This window comes from Oncorhynchus kisutch, linkage group LG30 (assembly GCF_002021735.2).
Source record: "Oncorhynchus kisutch isolate 150728-3 linkage group LG30, Okis_V2, whole genome shotgun sequence".
In the NCBI taxonomy this organism is placed as follows: Eukaryota; Metazoa; Chordata; class Actinopteri; order Salmoniformes; family Salmonidae; genus Oncorhynchus; species Oncorhynchus kisutch.
The window spans coordinates 23,540,626-23,566,636 of NC_034203.2; the positions used below are offsets into that span (position 1 = coordinate 23,540,626).

The following is a 26,011-nucleotide window of genomic DNA, read 5'->3' on the forward strand; positions in this document are numbered from 1 at the left end:
GAATGGCTATTATGAGTGTACATTAGTCATGTCCAACTTTTCATAGATGTGTGTTCACTTGACACGTAAAGCCACATTTCGATGGTGGGATTATTTTTGGGCTCTAAAATAACTGTATATTTCTGAATGAATGATTGGCTCAGTGGTCATTGGTGCTTTATTTTTAGCAGGTCAAAGGTATCCTCGGAAACCAAACTAAATCTAACTGTTTGACTATTGTTGAAGTGAAACAGTGTTTCAGTGGGATTGTGTGGATGGGCCAAAGGTGGATCTGTCTTAAAATCTGTTTTAGAGGAATTCTTGTTTTCCTTTTCTTAGGTATTTTAGGGGCTTCACATTGATGAGGACTTCTTATTTCCAATAGGGCCCACGTCCTAGTGTCTATCTCAATTTTTTATTTTATTTCACCTTTATTTAACCAGGTAGGCTAGTTGAGAACAAGTTCTCATTTGCAACTGCGACCTGGCCAAGATAAAGCATAGCAGTGTGAACAGACAACACAGAGTTACACATGGAGTAAACAATTAACAAGTCAATAACACAGTAGAAAAAATAAAAAAATAAAAAAAGGGGAGTCTATATACATTATGTGCAAAAAGGCATGAGGAGGTAGGCGAATAATTACAATTTTGCAGATTAACACTGGAGTGATAAATGATCAGATGGTCATGTACAGGTAGAGATATTGGTGTGCAAAAGAGCAGAAAAGTAAATAAATAAAAACAGTATGGGGATGAGGTAGGTGAAAATGGGTGGGCTATTTACCAATAGACTATGTACAGCTGCAGCAATCGGTTAGCTGCTCAGATAGCAGATGTTTGAAGTTGGTGAGGGAGATAAAAGTCTCCAACTTCAGCGATTTTTGCAATTCGTTCCAGTCACAGGCAGCAGAGTACTGGAACGAAAGGCGGCCAAATGAGGTGTTGGCTTTAGGGATGATCAGTGAGATACACCTGCTGGAGCGCGTGCTACGGATGGGTGTTGCCATCGTGACCAGTGAACTGAGATAAGGCGGAGCTTTACCTAGCATGGACTTGTAGATGACCTGGAGCCAGTGGGTCTGGCGACGAATATGTAGCGAGGGCCAGCCGACTAGAGCATACAAGTCGCAGTGGTGGGTGGTATACGGTGCTTTAGTGACAAAACGGATGGCACTGTGATAAACTGCATCCAGTTTGCTGAGTAGAGTGTTGGAAGCAATTTTGTAGATGACATCGCCTAAGTCGAGGATCGGTAGGATAGTCAGTTTTACTAGGGTAAGTTTGGCGGTGTGAGTGAAGGAGGCTTTGTTGCGGAATAGAAAGCCCACTCTTGATTTGATTTTCGATTGGAGATGTTTGATATGAGTCTGGAAGGAGAGTTTACAGTCTAGCCAGACACCTAGGTACTTATATATGTCCACATATTCAAGGTCGGAACCATCCAGGGTGGTGATGCTAGTCGGGCATGCGGGTGCAGGCAGCGATCGGTTGAAAAGCATGCATTTGGTTTTACTAGCGTTTAAGAGCAGTTGGAGGCCACGGAAGGAGTGTTGTATGGCATTGAAGCTCGTTTGGAGGTTAGATAGCACAGTGTCCAAGGACGGGCCGGAAGTATATAGAATGGTGTCGTCTGCGTAGAGGTGGATCAGGGAATCGCCCGCAGCAAGAGCAACATCACAAGAGCAACATCATTGATATATACAGAGAAAAGAGTCGGCCCAAGAATTGAACCCTGTGGCACCCCCATAGAGACTGCCAGAGGACCGGACAGCATGCCCTCCGATTTGACACACTGAACTCTGTCTGCAAAGTAATTGGTGAACCAGGCAAGGCAGTCATCCGAAAAACCGAGGCTACTGAGTCTGCCGATAAGAATATGGTGATTGACAGAGTCGAAAGCCTTGGCAAGGTCGATGAAGACGGCTGCACAGTACTGTCTTTTATCGATGGCGGTTATGATATCGTTTAGTACCTTGAGTGTGGCTGAGGTGCACCCGTGACCGGCTCGGAAACCAGATTGCACAGCGGAGAAGGTACGGTGGGATTCGAGATGGTCAGTGACCTGTTTGTTGACTTGGCTTTCGAAGACGTTAGATAGGCAGGGCAGGATGGATATAGGTCTGTAACAGTTTGGGTCCAGGGTGTCTCCCCCTTTGAAGAGGGGGATGACTGCGGCAGCTTTCCAATCCTTGGGGATCTCAGACGATATGAAAGAGAGGTTGAACAGGCTGGTAATAGGGGTTGCGACAATGGCGGCGGAGAGTTTCAGGAATAGAGGGTCCAGATTGTCAAGCCCAGCTGATTTGTACGGGTCCAGGTTTTGCAGCTCTTTCAGAACATCTGCTATCTGGATTTGGGTAAAGGAGAACCTGGAGAGGCTTGGGCGAGTAGCTGCGGGGGGGGGGTGGAGCTGTTGGCCGAGGTTGGAGTAGCCAGGAGGAAGGCATGGCCAGCCGTTGAGAAATGCTTGTTGAAGTTTTTGATAATCATGGATTTATCGGTGGTGACCGTGTTACCTAGCCTCAGTGCAGTGGCAGCTGGGAGGAGGTGCTCTTGTTCTCCATGGACTTCACAGTGTCCCAGAACGTTTTGGAGTTGGAGCTACAGGATGCAAACTTCTGCCTGAAGAAGCTGGCCTTAGCTTTCCTGACTGACTGCGTGTATTGGTTCCTGACTTCCCTGAACAGTTGCATATCGCGGGGACTATTCGATGCTATTGCAGTCCGCCACAGGATGTTTTTGTGCTGGTCGAGGGCAGTCAGGTCTGGAGTGAACCAAGGGCTGTATCTGTTCTTAGTTCTGCATTTTTTGAACGGAGCATGCTTATCTAAAATGGTGAGGAAGTTACTTTTAAAGAATGACCAGGCATCCTCAACTGACGGGATGAGGTCAATGTCCTTCCAGGATACCCGGGCCAGGTGGATTAGAAAGGCCTGCTCACAGAAGTGTTTTAGGGAGCGTTTGACAGTGATGAGGGGTGGTCGTGTGACTGCGGCTCCGTAGCGGATACAGGCAATGAGGCAGTGATCGCTGAGATCCTGGTTGAAGACAGCGGAGGTGTATTTGGAGGGCCAGTTGGTCAGGATGACGTCTATGAGGGTGCCCTTGTTTACAGAGTTAGGGTTGTACCTGGTGGGTTCCTTGATGATTTGTGTGAGCTTGAGGGCATCTAGCTTAGATTGTAGGACTGCCGGGGTGTTAAGCATATCCCAGTTTAGGTCACCTAACAGAACAAACTCTGAAGCTAGATGGGGGGCGATCAATTCACAAATGGTGTCCAGGGCACAGCTGGGAGCTGAGGGGGGTCGGTAGCAGGTGGCAACAGTGAGAGACTTATTCGGTAGTGTGTATCTCTAATTCTCCTCAGTGAGAACAATGATGACTTCCTTCCACAGATAATAAGGTGATTCTCCCCTGAGAGCAGAATCAGTGTTTTATTAGCATTAATTGTCCAATTATCCCCAAGGCTCATTAACTCTAATAGATAGGATTACATCCCAAATGGCACCCTATGCCCTAGATAGTGCATTACTTTTGACCAGGACCACAGCCAGCTCTATTCTGGCAAATCCTTAAAGTCCTACTCTCATTTTCATCTCATTTAACACTTGTTTACTTAACAAAAGGCACAAGTGGCATTTCAATAGGTGGTCCAGGTGCCTCATGACATGGGGGGGAGGGGTTCCTCTTTTGCTCTCTATTGCTCCTCTAGTGTTCCTCAAGCAAGGCCGGAGGCCGATGACATCAGCGGGCACCAACAGACCAACTCCTTGAATGCTCTACTCCTTGAAGTTTGCAGTTGTCTAAAAAACATAATTTTTCTCAAAACAAATTTTTGATACCCTTTAGTGTGTGTGTGCTTTACTGTATTTATACTTGGTTTATCGCTTTTCAACAGGAAAAGTTCAAATATCCCTGGAGGTCTTTAAGTGTCATCTTCATGAACAGTATCCACACCTTGTATCAATCATTAGTACCCAGTCAATGATCCAATCCAGTGTCCACATTTGTGATGAATTTGGTTTTGTGAATATTTAATATATTATTTTTCTTTGCAACTCTGTCTAGAAGGCCAGCATCCCGGAGTCACTTCTTCACTGCTGATGTTGAGACTGGTGTTTTGCGGGTACCATTTAATGAAGCTGCCAGTTGAGGACTTGTGAGGCGTCTGTTTCCAAACTAGACACTCTAATGTACTTGTCCTCTTGCTCAGTTGTGCACCGGGGGCCTTCCACTCCTCTTTCTGTTCTGGTTAGAGCCAGTTTGCGCTGTTCTGTGAAGATACACAACGTTATACGAGATCTTGGTAGTTTCTCACGTTAGAATAACCTTCATTTCGCAGAACAAGAATAGACTGACGAGTTTCAGTAGAAAGTCTTTGTTTCTGGCTATTTTGAGCCTGTAATCGAACCCATAAATATTGATGATGCTCCAGACTCAACTAGTCTAAAGAAGGCCAGTTTTATTGCTTCTTTAATCAGACCAACAGTCAGCTGTGCTAACATAATTGCAAAAGGGTTTTCTAATGATCAATTAGCCTTTTAAAATTATGAACTTGGATTAGCTAACACAATGTGCCATTGGAACACAGGAGAGATGGTTGCTGATAATGGGCCTCTGTATGCCTATGTAGATATTCCATTAAATATCAGCAGTTTTCAGCTACAATAGTCACTTACAACATGACCAATGTCTACACTGTATTTCTGATCAATTTACTGTTATTTTAATGGACCAAAAATGTGCTTTTCTTTCAAACACAAGGGAATTTCTAAGTGACCCCAAACTTTTGAACGGTAGTGTGTATCAGACGGACTCATTCTCAGCTGCTTATCTGAGTTGGGCACTGCTGGAATGCAAGAGCTGTCTGTCATTGATTTGTCATTGTTCCTCCATCACTTAATGATATGCTTTCATGCAGGCTAGATGAGAAGTATTATTGGCTGAGTCTAACATAGGGTGCCGTCTTTCGGATGGGACGTTAAAAGGGTGTCCTGACTCTCTGAGGTCATTAAAAGATCCTATGGCACTTATCGTAAGAGTAGTGGTGTTAAGCCCGGTGTCCTGGCTAAATTCCCAAATCTAGCCCACAAACCATCACGGTCACCTAATAATCTCCAATTTAAAATTGGCTAATTCATCCCCCTCCTCTCCCCTGTAACTATTCCCCAGGTCGTTGCTGCAAATGAGAATGTGTTCTCAAGTCAACTTACCTGGTAAAATAGCAGATAAATAAATAACATGTATATCCATCATTGTGTCAGGCATCTCTCATCTCTGGTCTTGGCGAAGTTTTAAACGGTTTGAACAACTCTGCTGTCCACTGCCTGCCTGTGTTATTGCAGACAGAGTTGAAATAGTGGAGGAACAGACAGATCAATAGTTCAGCTCTCTCCTCAGGCTAATATGTAAATATTTCATGAAGAGAACGAGAGAGAGAAATCTCCAATGAGTAATTCAGAGTTTGTGATGAGGGAGAGGTAGGGTGGAAAGAAGAAAGAGAAGGGGGAGACTGACGGGGAGAGAGAAAAACAGATGGAGAGAGAAAAAGAGAGATGGGGAGGGGGAAATAATCATATCATTTATTTTGGTTTATATGGTGCTTGTGGTCTTCATGAGAAGTATGATCCAGTTTCCATATTGCCCCTGATAATTGTCCTTGGCTCTTTGTAAAATACGGATCCCCTGCAGGTACAGAACATTTGACATACATTATTCTAATGTTTATTTAAAAATGTTTTACCAGTAGTCTTAAAAATGTATTTAGGTCATTTTTTCTACATGGACACTTATAATTCCAACAAATGATTTCAGTAAAGTCCTTTGTAGACCTTCACTCAGTTTTGGATAGAGTCATCATTGTTATTATATCTAGCAATTGAAGTGTTCTCAGGTGTGCTCCACATGTAAAAGGTGACTAAACCAATGTGCATATAAATCTGTATAGATTTAGGATGTGGTGCGTCCCGGAACAAAGTGTTCAGTAGCAGATGGTTTTGCAGTACAGTAGATGACTGTGGGATTTCAATGAGATGAATTAGGCAGAATAAGGGGCCATGTTAGACCTCTAATCCGGGAGGGGATGATGATACAGTATATTCCTACTGTCCCTGTCAGGCCTGTCCTATGTGTCCTTCCTGCTAACCTGTTATCTGGCTACATCCTCTCCATCCCTCCACAGTCAGTCAGTGACCTCTCTCTCTCTCATTCTCCAAGGGAAAGCCGGATTGATTTGGCTCCTGGCATAGCTGTAGCTCTCTGCCAGGTGGATGATGTGGAGGAGTCAGTGCCTAGCTCTCTCTGCAAATTACATCAAAAGCCTGTGTTAATGTTATTATGGAGCCTATTACAATACTATCCTGAATATTGAATGATAACAGCAGATCATTCATTTTTGTTGAATTCAATGTGAAATCAACAAAATATATAATCATCTCATTGAATTTAGGTTCAAAGTTGTAGGACAAAAATACGAAATGCCCTTAAGTTGATGACTTTTTGCAAATCCAATCAGTTTTCCACGTTGATTCAACACCATCACATTGATAATTTTTTTATGATGTGGAAACATTGATTCAACCAGTTTTTGCCCAGTTGGCCACTCCCTGGCTGATCTCTGCAGCTTTCCTCTGCTGTTGTGTGTCTCTCTCTAGAGGAGAACTTTGGTATGCATTCATGTGCTTTAAAATACAGGTGTTTTCTCACTTTGGTGGTGATGTGTGTGTGTCTCTGTGTTCAGGTATGTGTTTCTCCTGTAAAATTGATGTGGTGCCAGTGAAGAATGAGGATGGCTTGGTGATCATGTTCATCCTCAACTTTGAGCTGCCCACTGATCCGCCTATTCCCAGCTCCCCGACCAGAGAGCTCAACAAGCTGCCCATCCCCTGGCTTCCCCTAGGTAAACAAAGAAGATCCTCTGCGTGGAAAACCTTAAAAAATCTAGTTATAGTAAGTCAGGAAGAGATTGAGGTGATGAATGGGGTCCAGAGTTTTTAGGGTACAGTATTTTTCTCTTGGGTACACGAAGATAGAAATACATATCATGCACCTCCAGAGGTACACATATGATCTCACATGGTACTGTTCGGTACCAATTCCAGTATGTGTGGATAATGTACTGTGTAAAATGGTACCTTTTTGTACAATCATTGGAGGCGTGGCTTAGTTTGTTTGTGGCGTGGCTTAGTTTGGTTTAGTTTCAGTTAGTTCTTTTTGGCCACCTGTGAGTGGAAGTGTTTAAGTGGTCTCTGTTTATGTTAATTAAAAGTTGAGCTTTTTGGCTTTCAGTTCTGAAGTCTTTATAAAGGCTTACATAAGAGACAACAAAGAGCTCTAATTAATATATATATATATAATATATATATATAATATATATATAATTAATATATATATATAATATATATATAATTAATATACATATATTGTAGTGACCTTAAATCTGACCCTTTTTTTCAATTTTTGCCTGAAATGACATACCCAAATCTAACTGTCTGTAGCTCAGGACCTGAAGCAAGGATATGCATATTCATGATACCTTTTTAAGGAAACACTTTGACATTTGTGGAGATGTGAAATTAATGTAGGAGAATTTAACACATTAGATCTGGTAAAAGATAATATAAAGAAAAAAACGTGTATATTATTTTTTGAAATGCAAGAGAAAAGCCATAATGTATTATTCCAGCCCAAGGACAATTTATATTTTGGCCACTAGATGGCAGCAGTGTATGTGCAAAGTTTTTGACTGATCCAATGAACCATTGTATATATGTTCAAAATGTTGTACACGATTAATACAATGTCAAGTTCATAATTGTGCACTCTCCTCAAACAATAGCATGGTATTATTTCCCTATAATAGCTCCTGTAAATTGGACAGTGCAGTTAGATTAACAAGAATTTAAGCTTTCTGCCTGTTTCAGATATGTCTATGTCCTGGGAATTATTTTCTTACTTACAACCTCATGCTAATCACATTAGCCTACATTAGCTCAACCGTCCCACTGATCCCGATCCCATAGAGGAAGGAAAAATCCACAAAAAAAAATATATTTATATATATTTACAAACTTTTAAACTCAAACTGGGTACAATTATGTACCTATAACTAATGGCACAATGGACACAGGGTACCACTACAGTCACATGCGTTTGTACCCCTTTAAGTACAATTCTAAGAGTGTAGTAATTAATTATGTCATTGTTTTACTAATGATGTTGGTGCGGTGTGTAACAGTCAGAAACCTATCTCCTTTTCCCTCTGACCTTTCCCCTCTGACCTGCAGCACGTCGGCATAGGTTCCGTCTGCCCTCCGCCCTGCTCCGCTCCCTCAGCAGCAGTAAACATTCCCTGGAGGATGACACCGAGCTGGGCCACCAGCGGGACTTCTCTGCCCTGGGGCATGAGTCTGTAGCCCTGGACAAGCTGCTGTCCCTGCCAGAGCGCCGGCGGCTGGGAGGCACCGGGGTACTACTCTGGGACGAAGACCAGAGGGCCTTGCTGGGAGGTGAGTAGTCCTGTATGGCTCAGTTGGCAAAAGCATCATGCTAGCAACAACATGCTTGTGGGCTTGATTCTCACTGCGGTCAAATACAAAAATATATGCACTCATTGTAAGTTGCTTTGGATAAAAATGTCTGCTAAATGGCATGTTTATAGGTGACCCTATCTCTCCCACCGGGGACCCCTCGGATGCCCCTCAAGCTCTGTCCCTAGCCATGGGCTTCTCCCAGTCCTCCCCCAGGCTGCACTGCCTCTGGGTGGACGAGGAGTGTGGCTCCAACTGCAGCGTGATGCCCAGCCGCTCCTATGAGAGCCTCTGCAGCCCCCTGCACACCTCATCTGTGGACGGCATCAAGACTCGCAGGGGACGGTCCAGCTGGCACGGGAAGCTCCAGACGCGGCCCAGCAGCACAGGTAGAGGGCAAGATGGGGACAGGTGATAGGGGTCATGGGCAGGAGACAGAGATACGGATGTGGATGGTGGCAAGGAAGGGACAGGGGCAGGTAGAGGACATGTATGGGACGCACGAAGGAGGTTTAGGGCGCGGGTGGCATAACGAAATTTGAGGATCAAAGAACATGTAATTGATTAATGCTTGTCTTACATTTATGTTCCATCTGTTCAATATCTCCTTATACTGTATCTTGCACTCAGCACATTCAACTCTTAAGTCACAGGCAATGAAATATCCATCTATATTTATTCCTTCTCAGGCGGAATGAAGTCCAGTCTGCATAATGTTACATCTGACTCCACGTCTGACCCCAACCTCATCCGCTTCCGGACCTTAAGTCACGTGACCCAGCTCAACCCACTGGACAACAGGCCAGACCCCCTGGTGGCCCTCCCATCTGCAGAGATTGACATCATCGCCCCCTGTAAACTAATGGACCGCACACACGGGGTCACTGAGAAAGTCACTCAGGTTGGTCGCTGCTCTTCTCTTATGGATGGGTTGACACTATTTCATGACAAACTGCAGTATCGAGAGGCTTTCACAGACACCTTGCTCCTTATGTAGTCTGCCATTGCAGTATCTCTCCTGAGGGTGGCAGCACTATCCAGATAGTTTTGCTCTAAATTCAGTCGCTGCTGGTGAACTTGTTGTAGCTCCCTTCAGTAACCACGAGCACAACCGTTCCTTGATTTTAACTGGCGGCTTTATTCTGTAGTTTTAGTCAGAATTATCACCTTCCGTGAGAACTATAAAGTAAATGAAAAATACAGTTAAGCACACTCTTACAACCTTATCTTACGAGTGACTTATTAGCTTGGTATAACTCTGAAGTGCTTACATACATAACAGTTTAACCGGCATTATTACGGGTTCAGATTAAACACATGAATAAAGGAAAAAATACCTCATTGGCTGCTTATTACAGAAGGGAGGAAATCAAACTTCACACTTATTATTCCTGGCATGAATTCACACTTCATCCTAACATACACTCTTCAACCTTTATGAACTACACCCGATGACATGAAAACTTAGCTAACGCAGCGCAGGATTGCCTTCCCTCCAAAAGTGTGTTGCTACAATAAGGATCCCCGTTACAACAGTATTAGCTACGTAGTTCCGATTGTATTATCATTTCCCCCGCACAGCGGATACGTAAACAATTCAAACAAAAGACAACGATATAACCTGTAAGTCTAACTGTCAGTTACACTTGTCACTGTAGAGTACAGAGGTTGACGGAAATGACTGCATGGTTATATTGCAAAACATGGAGTCGGTTGCTTTTGTATTATGCCTGAATCAGCTTTCTCCTTTGAGAAAACAGTAGCTGATTCAAAGAGGGTGTGGCAGATTTCCAAACTTTTCGGTGAAGGACTCAGGTAGCATACACTTGCAGTGGTGTAAAGTACTTAAGTAAAAATATTTTAAAGTACTACTCAAGTCGTTTTTGGGGAATCTGTAGTTTACTATTTATATATTTGACTACTTTTACTTTTACTTCACTACATACCTAAAGAAAATATTGTACTTTTTACTCCATACATTTTCTTTGACACCCAAAAGTACTTGTTACATTTTGAATGCATAGCAGGACAGGAAAATAGTTAAATTCACTCACTTATCAACTGAACTGGTCATCCCTAGTGCCTCTGATCTGGCGGACTCACTAAACTCAAATGCTTTGTTTGTAAATGATGTCTGAGTTGGAGTGTGCACCTGGCTTTCCGTAAATTAAAAAAACAAGAAAATGGTGCCATTTGGTTTGCTTAATATAAGGAATTTGAAGTGATTTATACTTTTACTTTTGATACTTAAGTATATTACCAAATATACCAAATATTTTTTTACTTTTACTCAAGTAGAATTTTACCGGGTTGACTTTTACTTGAGTCATTTTTTATTAAGGTATCTTTACTTTTTAAAAATTAAAGTATGACAGTTGGGTATATTTTCTACCACTGTACAATTGTACTTCCTCGCCAAAGGGAGGCTATCGATGAGGGGAGGACCGTCAAACGTTTGCCTACTAACGAATTGGCACTATCCTCGACCACTCGACCACGTATTGTTTTCCAGGTCACAGAGGAGAAAGGATGGAGGAGAGATGGCGGAGGACAGACTTGACCAAATGAGAAAAGGCCCTCCGCTCCTCAAAAGCCACTTTTCATCGAGGACGGTCATGTATACCCTACCTGAGTCCTTCGCGGAAATGTTTTGAAATCTGCCACACCCCCTTTGATTCAGCTTTTGTTTTGTCGGAGGAGAAAGCATGCACACGTTTAAAACAATAAGTAGCATATTGTTTTTATCTATAAAGTGTTGTGCACAACTAACTTAATTTGTTTTAAGCACTTTACACATTTATTTTGGGATCCACACCTACAAACGACATTTGCCTGATACGTGCGAGTGGAGAAGCAGAATCTCATTTCATACAAGCGCATTTTCATCCATGTTCCCTCTCCTCACAGCTGATTACCCTTGACCATTTTCAAAAGGAGGCGAGAGAGGACAGAGGATGGAGGAGTTGAGCAAATCTAATTGAGAATAGGCCCTGTGTGTATTGCTTAGTACGTCAGAGTGTTACAATGGTTGCCCCATGGATATTAATTCAAGTCACGCTGACCTCTCACTATTATGATCTTTGACCCTCTGTAACTTTCATCATTATTCACGATTAATTCAGGATTATCCATAATCATGGTAGCATCGACATTAATGTAGAAGTGCTTAGAAACATATTCTGTTATTATTTACAATAGAAGTGTCTCCAAAATGACACAATATATTATTTACCATTCATTTCTATTGGGCACAAAATAATCTGAAAACACAACCAAAACAAACTGAAAATGCATCCAACAAGTTTGTAGAGTCACAAGCTTGATGTAATCATTGAATTCCAGGAATATGGGACCAGATACTAAACTTTTGGCTATTTCAGTTATAAGAATCTTTAGGGGTGTCAATGATTTTCACCCCTACTCTTTTGAGAAAAATGTTCCTTGTTGATCAAAATCTCTTTCTCGGAGCAATTGTTTTAGTATAAAAGAATATAATTTTTACCCCAGAAAATTGCGTAGAATATTGCTCAGTGTTTGAATTATTTACATTGTATATACAAAAGTATGTGGACAAACATTCAAATTAGTGGATTTGTCTATATCCAGATAATGTTCCTACCTCATGATGCCATCTATGTTGTGAAGTGCACCAGTCCCTCCTGCAGCAAAGCACACCCACAACATGATGCTGCCACCCCCGTGCTTCACGGTTGGGATGGTGTTCTTCGGCTTCCAAGCCTCCCCCTTTTTACTTCATTATTATTCCATCGTTATGATGGTCATTATGGCCAAACAGTTCTATTTGTGTTTCATTAGACCAGAGTAGAGGTCGACCGATTAATCGGAATGGTCGATTAATTAGGGCCGATTTCAAGTTTTCATAACAATTAGAAATAGGTATTTTAAAATATTTTTTATACCTTTATTTAACTAGGCAAGTCAGTTAAGAACACATTCTTATTTTCAATGACGGCCTAGGAACGGTGGGTTAACTGCCTTGTTCAGGGGCAAAACAACAGATTTTCACCTTGTCAGCTCGGGGGACCAGTCTTGCAAACTTACAGTTAACTTGTCCAATGCAATAACGACCTGCCTCTCTCTCATTGCACTCCACAAGGAGACTGCCTGCTACGCGAATGCAGTAAGCCAAGGTAAGTTGCTAGCTAGCATTAAACTTATCTTATAAAAAACTATCAATCATAATCACTAGTTAACTACACGTGGTTGATGATATTACTCGATATTATCTAGCATGTCCTGCGTTGCATATAATCTGACTGAGCATACAAGCATACAAGTATCTAAGTATCTGACTGAGCGGTGGTAGGCAGAAGCAGGTGGGTAAACATTAATTCAAACAGCACTTTCGGGCGTTTTGCCAGCAGCTCTTCGTTGTGCGTCAAGCATTGCGCTGTTTATGACTTCAAGCCTATCAACTCCCGAGTTGAGGCTGGTGTAACTGATGTGAAATGGCTAGCTAGTTAGCGCGCGCTAATAGCGTTTCAAATGTCACTCGCTCTGAGCCTTCTAGTAGTTGTTCCCCTTGCTCTGCATGGGTTACGCTGCTTTGATGGTGGCTGTTGTCGTTGTGTTGCTGGTTCGAGGCCAGGGAGGAGTGAGGAGAGGGACGGAAGCTATACTGTTACACTGGCAATACTAAAGTGCCTATAAGAACATCCGAGAGTCAAAGGTTAATGAAATACAAATGGTATAGAGGGAAATAGTCCTATAATAACTACAACCTAAAACTTCTTACCTGGGAATATTGAAGACTCGTGTTGAAAGGAACCACCAGCTTTCATATGTTCTCATGTTCTGAGCAAGGAACTGAAACGTTAGCTTTCTTACATAGCACATATTGCACTTTTACTTTCTTCTCCAACACTTTGTTTTTGCATTATTTAAACCAAATTGAACATGTTTCATTATTTACTTGAGGCTAAATTGATTTTATTGATGTATTATATTAAGTTAAAATAAGTGTTCATTCAGTATTGTTGTAATTGTCATTATTACAAAAAAAATAAAATAAAAATTGTCCGATTAATCGGTATCGGCTTTTTTGGTCCTCCAATAATCGGTATCGGTATCGGCGTTGAAAAATCATAATCGGTCGACCTCTAGACCAGAGGACATCTCTCCAAAAAGTACTATCTTTGTCCCCATGTGCAGTTGCAAACCATAGTCATTTTTTTATGGCGGTTTTGGAGCAGTGGCTTCTTCCTTGCTGAGCGGCCTTTCAGGTTGTGTCGATATAGGACTCGTTTTACTGTGGATATAGATCATTTTGGACCTGTTTCCTTCATTATCTTCACAAGATCCTTTGCTGTTTTTCTGTGATTGAGTTGCACTTTTCGCACCAATGTACGTTCATCTCTAGGAGACAGAACGCATCTCCTTCCTGAGCGGTATGACGGCTATGTGGTCCCATGGTGTTTATACTTGCATACCATTGTTTGTACAGATGAACGTGATACCTTCAGGCATTTGGAAATTGCTCCCAAGGATGAACCAGACTTGTGGAGGTCTACAATTTTGTTTCTGAGGTCTTGGCTGATTTCATTTGATTTTCCCATGATGTCAAGCCAAGAGGCACTGAGTTTGAAGGTAGGCCTTGAAATACATCCTCAGGTACACCTCCAATTGACTCAAAGTATGTCAATTAGCCTATCAGAAGCTTCTAAAGCCATGACATCATTTTCTGGAATTTTCCAAGCTGTTTAAAGGCACAGTCAACTTAGTGTATGTAAACCTCTGACCCACTGGAATTGTGATACAGTGAATTATAAGTTAAATAATATGTCTGTAAACAATTGTTGGAAAAACTACTGGTGTCATGCACAAAATAGATGTCCTAACTGACTTGCCAAAACTATAGTTTGTTTAACAAGAAATTTGTGAAGAGTGTTTGAAAAACGAGTTTTAATGACTCCAACCTAAGTGTATGTAAACTTCCGACTTCAACTGTAAGCACCTTCTTATTAATGGTTTCTGTTGCTTTTATACATGTCTTACTACTCGAATGTCGTCTTCATTTTTACAAAAAAAAACTCCCGTGGCTGATTTTTCAAATTGGCATGTTTTGTTTCTAAAAGTTTGCACAAGAGTGAAGGTTTCATTGAGTTGTGAGGTAGTACTTTTGCACATATAACACACTGTGGGTGAGGAAAAGCACCACTCCCAATATAAGTGAACCCCAAATCAATGTAGTTCTCATCGTATTTGCGCCTCTTCGATGGTCCAACTTCCCTGTCTGTTGTCAGGTAATTTCCCGGGTAAGGAGGCAGTAGCTCTTCGACTGCATCAAATTCACAAATTTCAGTGTCCATGCTAGCTGGGCTAACAACAAATTTAGAATTACTGATGCTGGCATTGGATGTGCTCATGGAAGCAGAACAACTTCTGTCGCTGACAGGTGCAGTATTGCTGGAAGTAGCAGTACTACCAGTAGAGCTGTTGTGTCTCTTTGGACGCGGGGCTTACTTTTTAAAATCATTTATCCATTTTCGAGAAAACGGAATGAGCAGCAGCTACGTTAGGCTACATACTCAGTGGAATTGCCGCGAAAGAGTAACGGTTAATGGGATTGGATGTTCATTATTTGATTAGGCTACCTGTATTTGACATTGTGTTGTTATTTCGTTGAACACTAGATGGTTTAATTTTATTTTTGGCAGTGAAAAGAGAATACTCAGGCAAGGGAAAAAAACTCACCCAAATGTATAGCCCCGTTGGAAAATATGGACCGTTTGAAAATGTGAAGATTTAAAAAATAATCAAAACATTTTTATAAGTCAATCACATTTTTATTTGGCATACCCCAAACGGCATTGCGCGGCGTACCCCAGTTTGGGAATACCTGGCCTAGTAAAAGTCCAGACCTAATCCCAATTGAGATGTGCCAGGATTTGAAATGAGCAGTTCATGCTAGAAAACCCACAAATGTCGCTGAGTTAAAGCAGTTCTGCATGCAAGAGTGGCCCAACATTACTCCACAATGATGATGTGAGAGACTGATCAACAACTACAGGAAGCGTTTGGTTGCATTCATTGCAGCTAAAGGTGGCACAACCAGCTATTGAGTGTAAGGGGGCAATTTGTTTTTCGCACAGGGGAATTGGTTGTTGCATAACTGTGTTAATTAAATAAATAAAATAAGTATCAATTTTTTTGTTCTTTGCCAACTTAGGTTCCCTTTACCTGAAGACCTGTTATAACATTCATTGTCAACAATATTCTATCAGCAAATACTGTAAGTATCTTAGCTTGTTCCTTTGGTCTTAAGGTTGTCTCTTGTGACAACCGAGCAGCTGATTTGGTTCTGAGTTCTAATTTGAGTCTGTAGGAAATGTTATAGAACCATATTGTTTTGGCTGGAGCTTGTTATTTTTCACACAGTGTCCTCAGCCCTGGGAGCAGTGTTCTGGGATGTATGAGTAACTGAGGTGTTAGGACACCCGGGACACACAAATACAACCTCCAATCACACAGCGCTCCAATCAAAGTCACTGTGAGTCACCTATCTGTCTGGAGTTCACTGATTGTTCTGCCGACCTCAGTCTGAACTACAGCTTTGCAATGGTTGAAAGAAATTTGAAAGGACTTTGCAAACTAAAATGGAAACCTCCAGGTTTTCAGGGATGTTTAGCAGGGCTTCAGCAGGACAGTAGTTCACCTTTACCTTTTTTTTTACCTTTACCTCTTTTTTTTACTGTACTAAATAAAAGACACAATAACAGTGTCGACTGGAGTTGAATACACTTAATCTCAACATATAGTAAATCTATTTAAAGGCAGTGAAACACTGCCAGTAAAACTAAGCTGGTGACACTACTGTTGCATAGACACAGAAACACAGGGAATCCCTCTCTATAGCCCCAGAGTCACATTTACTATAACAGCTCCCATTACATCAACAGTGAGCTAGATCTAGCATACCTATGCAGGCCATCTTCAATTAATTGTTATCATCATTCACTAACCCAGCCCTCACCCATCCTCAATTAATCATTAGCATCATATGCTTACCCAGTTCTCCTCTCCCATCCATATTCAGAGTGTGGCTTATTATCCCCTGAGGCAGAACAGAACAGCCTGGCTGGAGTTATAAGTCAGTGAGACAGTCCATGGTCATACAGATTAGTTATACTGTACTGCAGGAGGGCCTGGGTAGTCAAATGAATCTGTGTGCTGGGAGCTTGTTTACTACAGCAAACTTTAATTAGGTCTGAGACATATGCATGCATAGAATTTATTTACACCCTGTACAGTGCACTGCAATGCTCTGGTGTGTTACTGTGGATGGATAGATTTACTGTACATGGCACAGAAATGTGAGGTGATTGGAATTCATTGTTGGCTAAGAGACACTATAACTCTGCAAATATTTGTTTTACTTGATGAAAACTCAAGGCAATGGTCAAATTATCAATATATACAGTTGAAGTTGGAAGTTTACATACACTTAGGTTGGAGTCATTAAAACTCGTTTTTCAACCACTTCACAAATTTCTTGTTAACAAACTATAGTTTTGGCAATTCGTTTAGGACATCTACTTTGTGCACGACACAAGTAGTTTCCCAACAATTGTTTACAGACAGATTATTTCACTTATAATTCACTGTATCACAATTCCAGTGGGTCAGAAGTTTACATACACTAAGTTGACTGTGCCTTTAAATAGCTTGGAAAATTCCAGAAAATGATGTCATGGCTTTAGAAGCTTCTGATAGGCTAATTGACATCATTTGAGTCAATTGGAGGTGTACGTGTGGATGTATTTCAAGGCCTACCTTCAAACTCAGTGCGTCTTTGCTTGACATCATGGGAAAATTAAAAAAAATCTGAAAAAAATTGTCTGGTCTGGTTCATCCTTGGGAGCAATTTCCAAACACTTGAAGGTACCATGTTCATCTGTACAAACAATAGTATGCAAGTATAAACACCATGGGACCACGGAACCGTCATATCGCTCAGGAAGGAGAAGCGTCCTAGAAATTAACATAATGTGCAAATCAATCCGAGAATAACAGCAAAGGACCTTGAGGAGGGAAGAGGTGAGGCCCTCGGAGTGTGGTGTCAGGAAAATAACCTCACACTCAACGTCAACAAAACTAAGGAGATGATTGTGGACTTCAGGAAACAGCAGAGGAAACACCCCCCTATCCACATCGATGGAACAGTAGTGGAGAGGGTAGCAAGTTTTAAGTTCCTCGGCATACACATCACAGACAAACTGAATTGGTCCACTCACACAGACAGCATCGTGAAGAAGGCGCAGCAGCGCCTCTTCAACCTCAGGAGGCTGAAGAAATTCGGCTTGTCACCAAAAGCACTCACAAACTTTTACAGATGCACAATCGAGAGCATCCTGGCGGGCTGTATCACCGCCTGGTATGGCAACTGCACCGCCCTCAACCGTAAGGCTCTCCAGAGGGTAGTGAGGTCTGCACAACGCATCACCGGGGGCAAACTACCTGCCCTCCAGGACACCTACACCACCCGATGCTACAGGAAGGCCATAAAGATCATCAAGGACATCAACCACCCGAGCCACTGCCTGTTCACCCCGCTGTCATCCAGAAGGCGAGGTCAGTACAGGTGCATCAAAGCTGGGACCGAGAGACTGAAAAACAGCTTCTATCTCAAGGCCATCAGACTGTTAAACAGCCACCACTAACATTGAGTGGCTGCTGCCAACACACTGTCAATGACACTGACTCAACTCCAGCCACTTTAATAATGGGAATTGATGGGAAATGATGTAAATATATCACTAGCCACTTTAAACAATGCTACCTTATATAATGTTACTTACCCTACATTATTCATCTCATATGCATACGTATATACTGTACTCTATATCATCGACTGCATCCTTATGTAATACATGTATCACTAGCCACTTTAACTATGCCACTTTGTTTACATACTCATCTCATATGTTATACTGTACTCGATATCATCTACTGTATCTTGCCTATGCTGCTCTGTACCATCACTCATTCATATATATCCTTATGTACATATTCTTTATCCCCTTACACTGTGTATAAGACAGTAGTTTTTTGGAATTGTTAGTTAGATTACTTGTTCGTTATTACTGCATTGTCGGAACTAGAAGCACAAGCATTTCGCTACACTCGCATTAACATCTGCTAACCATGTGTATGTGACAAATAAAATTTGATTTGATTTTGATTTGAAGATGCTGGAGGAAACAGCTACAAAAGTATCTATATCCATAGTAAAAGCAAGTCCTATATCAACATAACCTGAAAGGTCGCTCAGCAAGGAAGAAGCCACTGCTCCAAAACCGCCATACAAAAGCCAGACTACGGTTTGCAACTGCACCTGGGGACAAAGATCGTACTTTCTGGTCTGAGGAAACAAAAATAGAACTGTTTGGCCATAATGACCATCGTTATGTTTGGAGGAAAAAGGGGGAGGGTTACAAGCCGAAGAACACCATCCCAACCGTGAAGCATGGGGGTGGCAGCATCATGTTGTGGGGGTGCTTTGCTGCAGGAGGGACTGGTGCACTTCACAACATAGATGGCATCATGAGGAGGGGAAATTATGTGGCTATATTGAAGCAACATCTCAACACATCAATCAGGAAGTTAAAGCTTGGTCGCAAATGGGTCTTCCAAATGGACAATGACTCCAAGCATGCTTCCAAAGTTGTGGGAAAATGGCTTAAGGACAACAAAGTCAAGGTATTGGAGTGGCCATCACAAAGCCCTAACCTCAATCGTATATACAATTTGTGGGCAGAACTGAAAAAGGGTGTGCGAGCAAGGAGGCTAACAAACCTGACTCAGTTACACCAGCTCTGTCAGGAGGAATGGGCCAGAATTCACCCAACTTATTGTGGGAAGCTTGTTGAAGGCTACTCGGAAAGTTTGACCCAAGTTAAACAATTTAAAGGCACTGCTACCAAATACTAATTGAGTGTATGTAAACTTCAGACTCACTGGGTATGTGATGAAAGAAATAAAAGCTGAAATAAATCATTCTCTCTACTATTATTCTGACATGTCACATTCTTAAAATAAAGTGGTGATCGTAACTGACCTAAGACAGAATTTTTATTAGTAGGTGAGTAAGTGAGGTGAGATAAGGGAGGTAAAGGCAAAAAAAGGCCATGGTGGCGAAGTAAATACAATATAGCAGGTAAAACACTGGAATGGTAGATTTGCAGTGGAAGAATGTGCAAAGTACAAATAGAAGTAATCGTTGGACTAAATACAGTACCTTCAGAAAATATTCACACCTCTTGACTTTTTCCACATGTTGTGTTACGAAGTGGGATTCAAATGTTATTTTTTGTCAACGATGTACACAAAATACTCAGTTCCTATTGGGCAAAACATAACCCAAAACAAACTTCAAATCCATCCAATGAGTTTGTAAAGTCACAAGCTTGATGTAGTCATTGTGTGCAAGGAATATGTGACCAAGTACAACACTTTTGACTACTTTAATACACTATAAGTGAATTTGTCAAAATACTTAAGACTTCCTCAAATGGTGGGACTAAATACATAAAGTGTTTACATAAAACAGATACACTATCTGACCAAAAGTATGTGGACACCTGCTCGTTGAAAAACATCTCATTACAAAATCATGGGCATTAATATGGAGTTGGTCCCTCCTTTGCTGCTATAACAGCCTCCATTCTTCAGGAAGACTGTCCACTAGACTTGCGTCCATTCAGCCACAACGAGCAATAATGAGATCGGGCTATGATGTTGGGCAATTAGGCTTAGCTCGCAGTCTGCGTTTCAAATCATCCCAAAGATGTTCGATGGGATTGAGGTCAGGGCTCTGTGCAGGACAGTCAAGTTCTTCCACCCTGATCTCGACAAACCATTTCTGTATGGACCTTGCTTTGTGCACGGGGGTATTGTCATGCTGAAACAGGAAGGGGCCTTCCCCAAACTGTTGCCACAAAGTTGGAAGTACAGAATTGTCTAGAATGTCATTGTATGCTGTAGCATTACGATTTCCCTTCACTGGAACTAAGGGGCCTAGCCTGAATCATGAAAAACAGCCCCAGATCATTGTTACTCCTCCACCAAATTTGACAGTTGGCACTATGCATTGGGGCAGGTAGCAATCTCCTGGTATCCGCCAAACCCAGATTCGTCCCTCAGATGTCACCCAGATGGTGAAGTGTGATTCATCACTCCAGAGAACGCGTTTCCCCTGCTCCAGAGTCCAATGGCGGAGAGCTTTAACACCACTCCAGCCGATGCTTGGCATTGCACATGGTGACATCTTAGGCTTGTGTGCGGCTGCGGCTTATCATGTTTCTAATCGAGTGAATCACTCACATAATAGTTCCAGTTTTAGCAAGCAGAAGCAAAATTGAGAGCACTGTGTGTGTACTGCAGACTCAATGCCTATATTTTACTATAATACATTTGGCATATAGGACATAGCTTATGTTTTGTCTGTGAAAGTACAGCTCTGACTAACAACTTTAGCCATTTAGCAGACACTTTTATCCAGAGTGACTTACAGGAGCAATTAGGGTTAAGTGCCTTGCTCAAGGGCACATCGACATAATTTTCCCCTAGTCAACTCAGGGATTCAAACCAGTGATCTTTTCCCAACACTCTTAATTGCTAGGCTACCTGCCGCATGTCAGCTATTTAATGTGTGTGTATTTTGGGGGGCTTTATTGTGATCCATTTCCTGACAGTAATAGTACTTTTATTGGTTACTCAGCTGACCAATAGTTCAAATATCCAGTACTTATGAGAAAAAGTTTAGTATTTTTTTAAAGATATTAGAGCTTACAACACTGTTGAAATGCCGGCATATTAGTTTAAACCGCTCTCTTTAAAGCTTTGCCATTGAATGCGGAGGCTCAGCTCAAACCTGTTGATTTTTAACGCCTACTGACTGTGTAGCCCTTTAGAGAATCCTGGCTTATTATCAGTTTTGCTCAAATAACTTAACTCCCCTAGGCAAGGTAATAAATGACATTGCTCCCAGTTACTCTCTGGTAGACCATAGATTCTTCTTCACATCGAAAGTGCCCTTGGGTAAGGCTGAATTGACTGGTGGTAACGCAAATGCAAGGTGAGCTCCTGGCTTATGGAAGGTTATACATGGGATGGAAAGATAACGAAGCATGGGTTCTCCTTACACACCTACTGGATTGATTGTTTAATCCCAATACTATACTTCCCAGTTGAGATTAGGTTGATATAAATGCCCCACGAACTGACTGCCATCTATACTTTGACGAGCTGCTATTCTTCACACAAGTGCGTTATAAAATGTATGAGAATTGGAGGGCGAAGATGTGGCAAAGTTATGGTGATTGATTATCTCTGTGTTGATAATCTATATTCCTGTTCAAAGTGGTTGAAATGGAATGTATTTTCTCAGCCCAATGTTTTGTCAGCATCAATAAAAGATGAGATTAGTTTAGAGTAACTATGTATGCCCCAAGGTCATGCCTAAGTTAGCCAAGATGTGGAAAACAGTACTTGTTTAAATACTAGAGGAGAATCAGTCTGTAGTCATTGGCCTGTTGAGAAGGTCTCTATTGACTACACTACAGTGTCTGGTGTATCGGAGTCAAAAATTATTTTACATACAATATCTGCTTAGATTGAACACACGTTAGCAGCTGGAGGGTCAGTGCAGTGAAAGGATAGCTACTACCTGGTGTCAGTGGGGGAATTATCCTGTTGCTGCTTCAACCGCAGCAATCTTCAATTAAAATATATTAACACCGTTTACTTGCATTTTTTTAAGCGCATTAACATACAGTATGTGACTTGTGTGTGACTAAGGGAGACAACGAAGGAGAGAGGGAGGGAGAGAAGGTTTATGGATGCCTGTTGGTTCATTTGGGTAAATCAATCGTCCTGCAGCTGGCCTGAGGATGGAGTGGAGAGGAGGAGGAGAGGAGGATCAGAGAGCCAGCTGCAATTACAGCTGATCCTGAGTGGTCCAGTGCTTCTACAGAGGCGAGAAAGAGGGAGAGATAATTTGGGAATGAAGAGGGAAAAAGAGAGAGGGGAGAGAAGGGTAAGTGGGACCTCACAGATACAGCGAAGCAACTAAAAAGTAGAGTGGAGACTACTCAGAGAGAGAGACCTCTGGCTCTGGACATTACATAACTGATACTCTGATCCTGAACAAGGCAGAGAATGGAGTGGAGGATGCGTTATAGAAGAAAATTATGGGAAAGGACCATGAAGATCAAATGATGCTCATTAGGTGGAACCACACTGGTGCACCTCTTGTCCCGTGACCTGTCAGATTGTTAAGAGAAGGAACATTAGCATTTTGCTTCTAGACCTAAACTGAAATGAGTGACAGGACTCACCCAAAAAAGAATAACATCGATAGACAAAACTAATGGTCCATCTCTCTTTGTAGCTGGACAGAATCCTAAACAGTCCTGTATGGATTCACATCACAGAGAATCACAGGGAGAGCCTGTGAGTGTGAGTTCTCCCAGGGGGAGGGGACGGGGGTGTGAGGTTGGGGAGATGAGTCTGGGAGGATAGGAGGCAGTTTCGTGGAGGAGAAAGAGAGAGGGAAGAAGAGGGCATTGCCATCATGTCCCTCAGGGGAAGGGGCAGTATATCTCAGTACGGGGTATCAGTGGTCAGTAACGAGCGCAGGAACACACGGGTGAAGAGGGCTGTCCACATCTCCAGCATTGTGGCTCAGGAGGTGAGTAGTGGGACTGAGACCTTATCTGTTAGACTTTATGGGACCCACGGGCACTCTTGGGAGAGATGAAGGACATCCAGATAAATACTTAATTTTAAGATTGTTTCTATTTTAACATTTGGTCTGTCAAGGATTATTGTTCAGTTAAACAGAGGCAAATTAATTGCTGTTGAAGGAGTTTCAGATCTGTTATTTTGCTATGTGCTTTTGCCTACATTATCTATGTATTACCTTAATAGCGTATAGAGCCCATTACCTTATTTTTTACAGTTGTTTGGGTCATTGGTTCTCTAACTCACCTGCACAGGGTGCTTGTTTGTGTCATACCTGAGACTTTTTCAAAGAAGATTCATATGGTTCCAGACAGTGTACTTACATCAGTATGAAGCCTATTCAGCTTGCTTCAGTCTGTAGAGGTTAGTTTAAAACCAGACAAGTTGTTGTTCCTTGGTGTGTTGTACTGTAATTAAGGCCATTTTGTGTTAATTTGATCCATGAAAGTTTATTTTATGCTAACTCCAGTCAGTTTTGTTCCAACTCGAGGTGTCAAAACAATGGACCCCTCCCCAATGTAAAAACAGGGTTGGGAAGTAACAGATTACATGTAATCCATTACATTACATTACATTACCACATGCTCAAACTTGCACACTTTTGAAAGACTTAAAGGGTCAATCTGTAGTTGTGACATCTATTTTTTTACTTTTAAATTATATATACAATACCAGTCAAAAGTTTGGACACACCGACTCATTCAAGTTCTTATTTTATTTGTACTATTTTCTACATTGTAGAATAATAGTGAAGATATCAGAACTATGAAATAACACATAAGGAATCATGTAGTAACCAAAAACCAATCTAAATATATAGCCACCCTTTGCCTTGATGAAACACCCTTTGACTTGATGCACACAATTGGCAAATCATGCCATTCCATGAGCTCAGCATTTATTTTTCAACTCGAATCAGTGAGCCCAATCAGCCCTCCATAAACAACACAGTAGGACTGGCTAATAAGTCCTTCATGTTGGGGTCATGCTCACGTAAAACAATTTGGCTAATCTGTACTTCCATATTTCCAAGTCCTATTCTTGAAGATCAAGGTGTATAACATTTATTGGAATGACTGGAATTCTGATAGACTTTTTTAATGTAATGATATAATTTAATAGGGTCCTAATTGGGTCCTGAGATCCTCAAAAGGTTCTACAGCTGCAACATCGAGAGTATCCTGACTGGTTGCATCACTGCCTGGTACGGAATTGCTCAGCCTCCGACCGCAAGGCACTACAGAGGGTAGTGCGTATGGCCCAGTACATCACTGGGGCTGATCTGTCTGCCATCCAGGCCCTAAAAATTGTCAAAGGCCCCAGCCACCCCAGTCATAGACTGTTCTCTCTACTACCGCATGGCAAGCGGTACGTTTAGGACAAAAAGGCTTCTCAACAGTTTTTACCCCCAAGCCATAAGACTCCTGAACAGGTAATCAAATGGCTACCCGGACTATTTGCACTGCGTGCCCCCCCCCCCCCCCCCCCCACCCCACAAACCCTGTTTTACACTGCTGCTACTCTGTTGATCATATATGAATACCTACCTCATTGACCCGACCGACCAGTGCTCCCGCACATTGGATAACCGGGCTATCTGAATTGTGTCCCGCCACTGACCACCCGCCAACTCCTCTTTTACACTACTGCTACTCTCTATTCATCATATATGCATAGTCACTTTAACCATATCTACATGTACAGTCGTGGCCAAAAGTTTTGAGAATGACACAAATATTAATCTTAATCTTCACATAGTTAGATATTTTAGTTAGATATTTTTGTCAGATGTTACTATGGAATACTGAAGTATAATTACAAACATTTCATAAGTGTCAAAGGCTTTTATTGACAATTACATGAAGTTGATGCAAAGAGTCAATATTTGCCGTGTTGACCCTTCTTTTTCAAGATCTCTGCAATCCACCCTGGCATGCTGTCAATTAACTTCTAGGCCACATGATGGCAGGCCATTCTTGCTTAATCAATGCTTGGAGTTTGTCAGGATTTGTGGGTTTTTGTTTGTCCACCCGCCTCTTGAGGATTGCCCACAAGTTCTCAATGGGATTAAGGTCTTGGGAGTTTCCTGGCCATGGACCCAAAATATTGATGTTTTGTTCCCCAAGCCACTTTAGTTATCACATTTGCCTTATGGCAACGTGCTCCATCATGCTGGAAAAGTCATTGTTCATCACCAAACTGTTCCTGGATGGTTGGGAGAAGTTGCTCTCGGAGGATGTGTTGGTACCATTCTTTATTCATGGCTGTGTTCTTAGGCAAAAATGTGAGTGAGCCCACTCCCTTGGCTGAGAAGCAACCCCACACATGAATGGTCTCAAGATGCTTTACTGTTGGCATGACACAGGACTGATGGTAGCGCTCACCTTGTCTTCTCTGGACAAGCTTTATTCCGGATGCCCCAAACAATCGGAAAGGAGATTCATCAGAGAAAATGACTTTACCCCAGTCCTCAGCAGTCCAATCCCTGTACCTTTTGCAGAATACCAGTCTGTCCCTGATGTTTTTCCTGGAGAGAAGTGGCTTCTTTGCTGCCCTTCTTAACACCAGGCCATCCTCCAAAAGTCTTCGCCTCACTGTGCGTGCAGATGCACTCACACCTGCCTGCTGCCATTACAATTTTGGATAGGTAACTTGTAACTTTAACAGATTATACTTAGAAAGTAACCTACCCAACCCTGCGTCAACCCCTTGTACTGTAAAATAGGGTGCACACCCTCC

At 42.0% G+C, this 26,011-nt stretch overlaps 1 protein-coding gene across 1 annotated transcript in view; it reads left to right on the plus strand.

The window, feature by feature from the left end:
* LOC109874708 (potassium voltage-gated channel subfamily H member 6) overlaps window positions 1–26,011 on the plus strand; it is a 71,810-nt gene that overhangs the window by 18,442 nt on the left and 27,357 nt on the right. Inside the window, exons 4-7 of the mRNA XM_020466732.2 lie at window positions 6,721–6,879; window positions 8,267–8,488; window positions 8,641–8,898; window positions 9,199–9,410. Coding sequence (XP_020322321.1) covers window positions 6,721–6,879; window positions 8,267–8,488; window positions 8,641–8,898; window positions 9,199–9,410 — 851 coding nt within the window. The remainder of the gene's footprint in view (window positions 1–6,720; window positions 6,880–8,266; window positions 8,489–8,640; window positions 8,899–9,198; window positions 9,411–26,011) is intronic.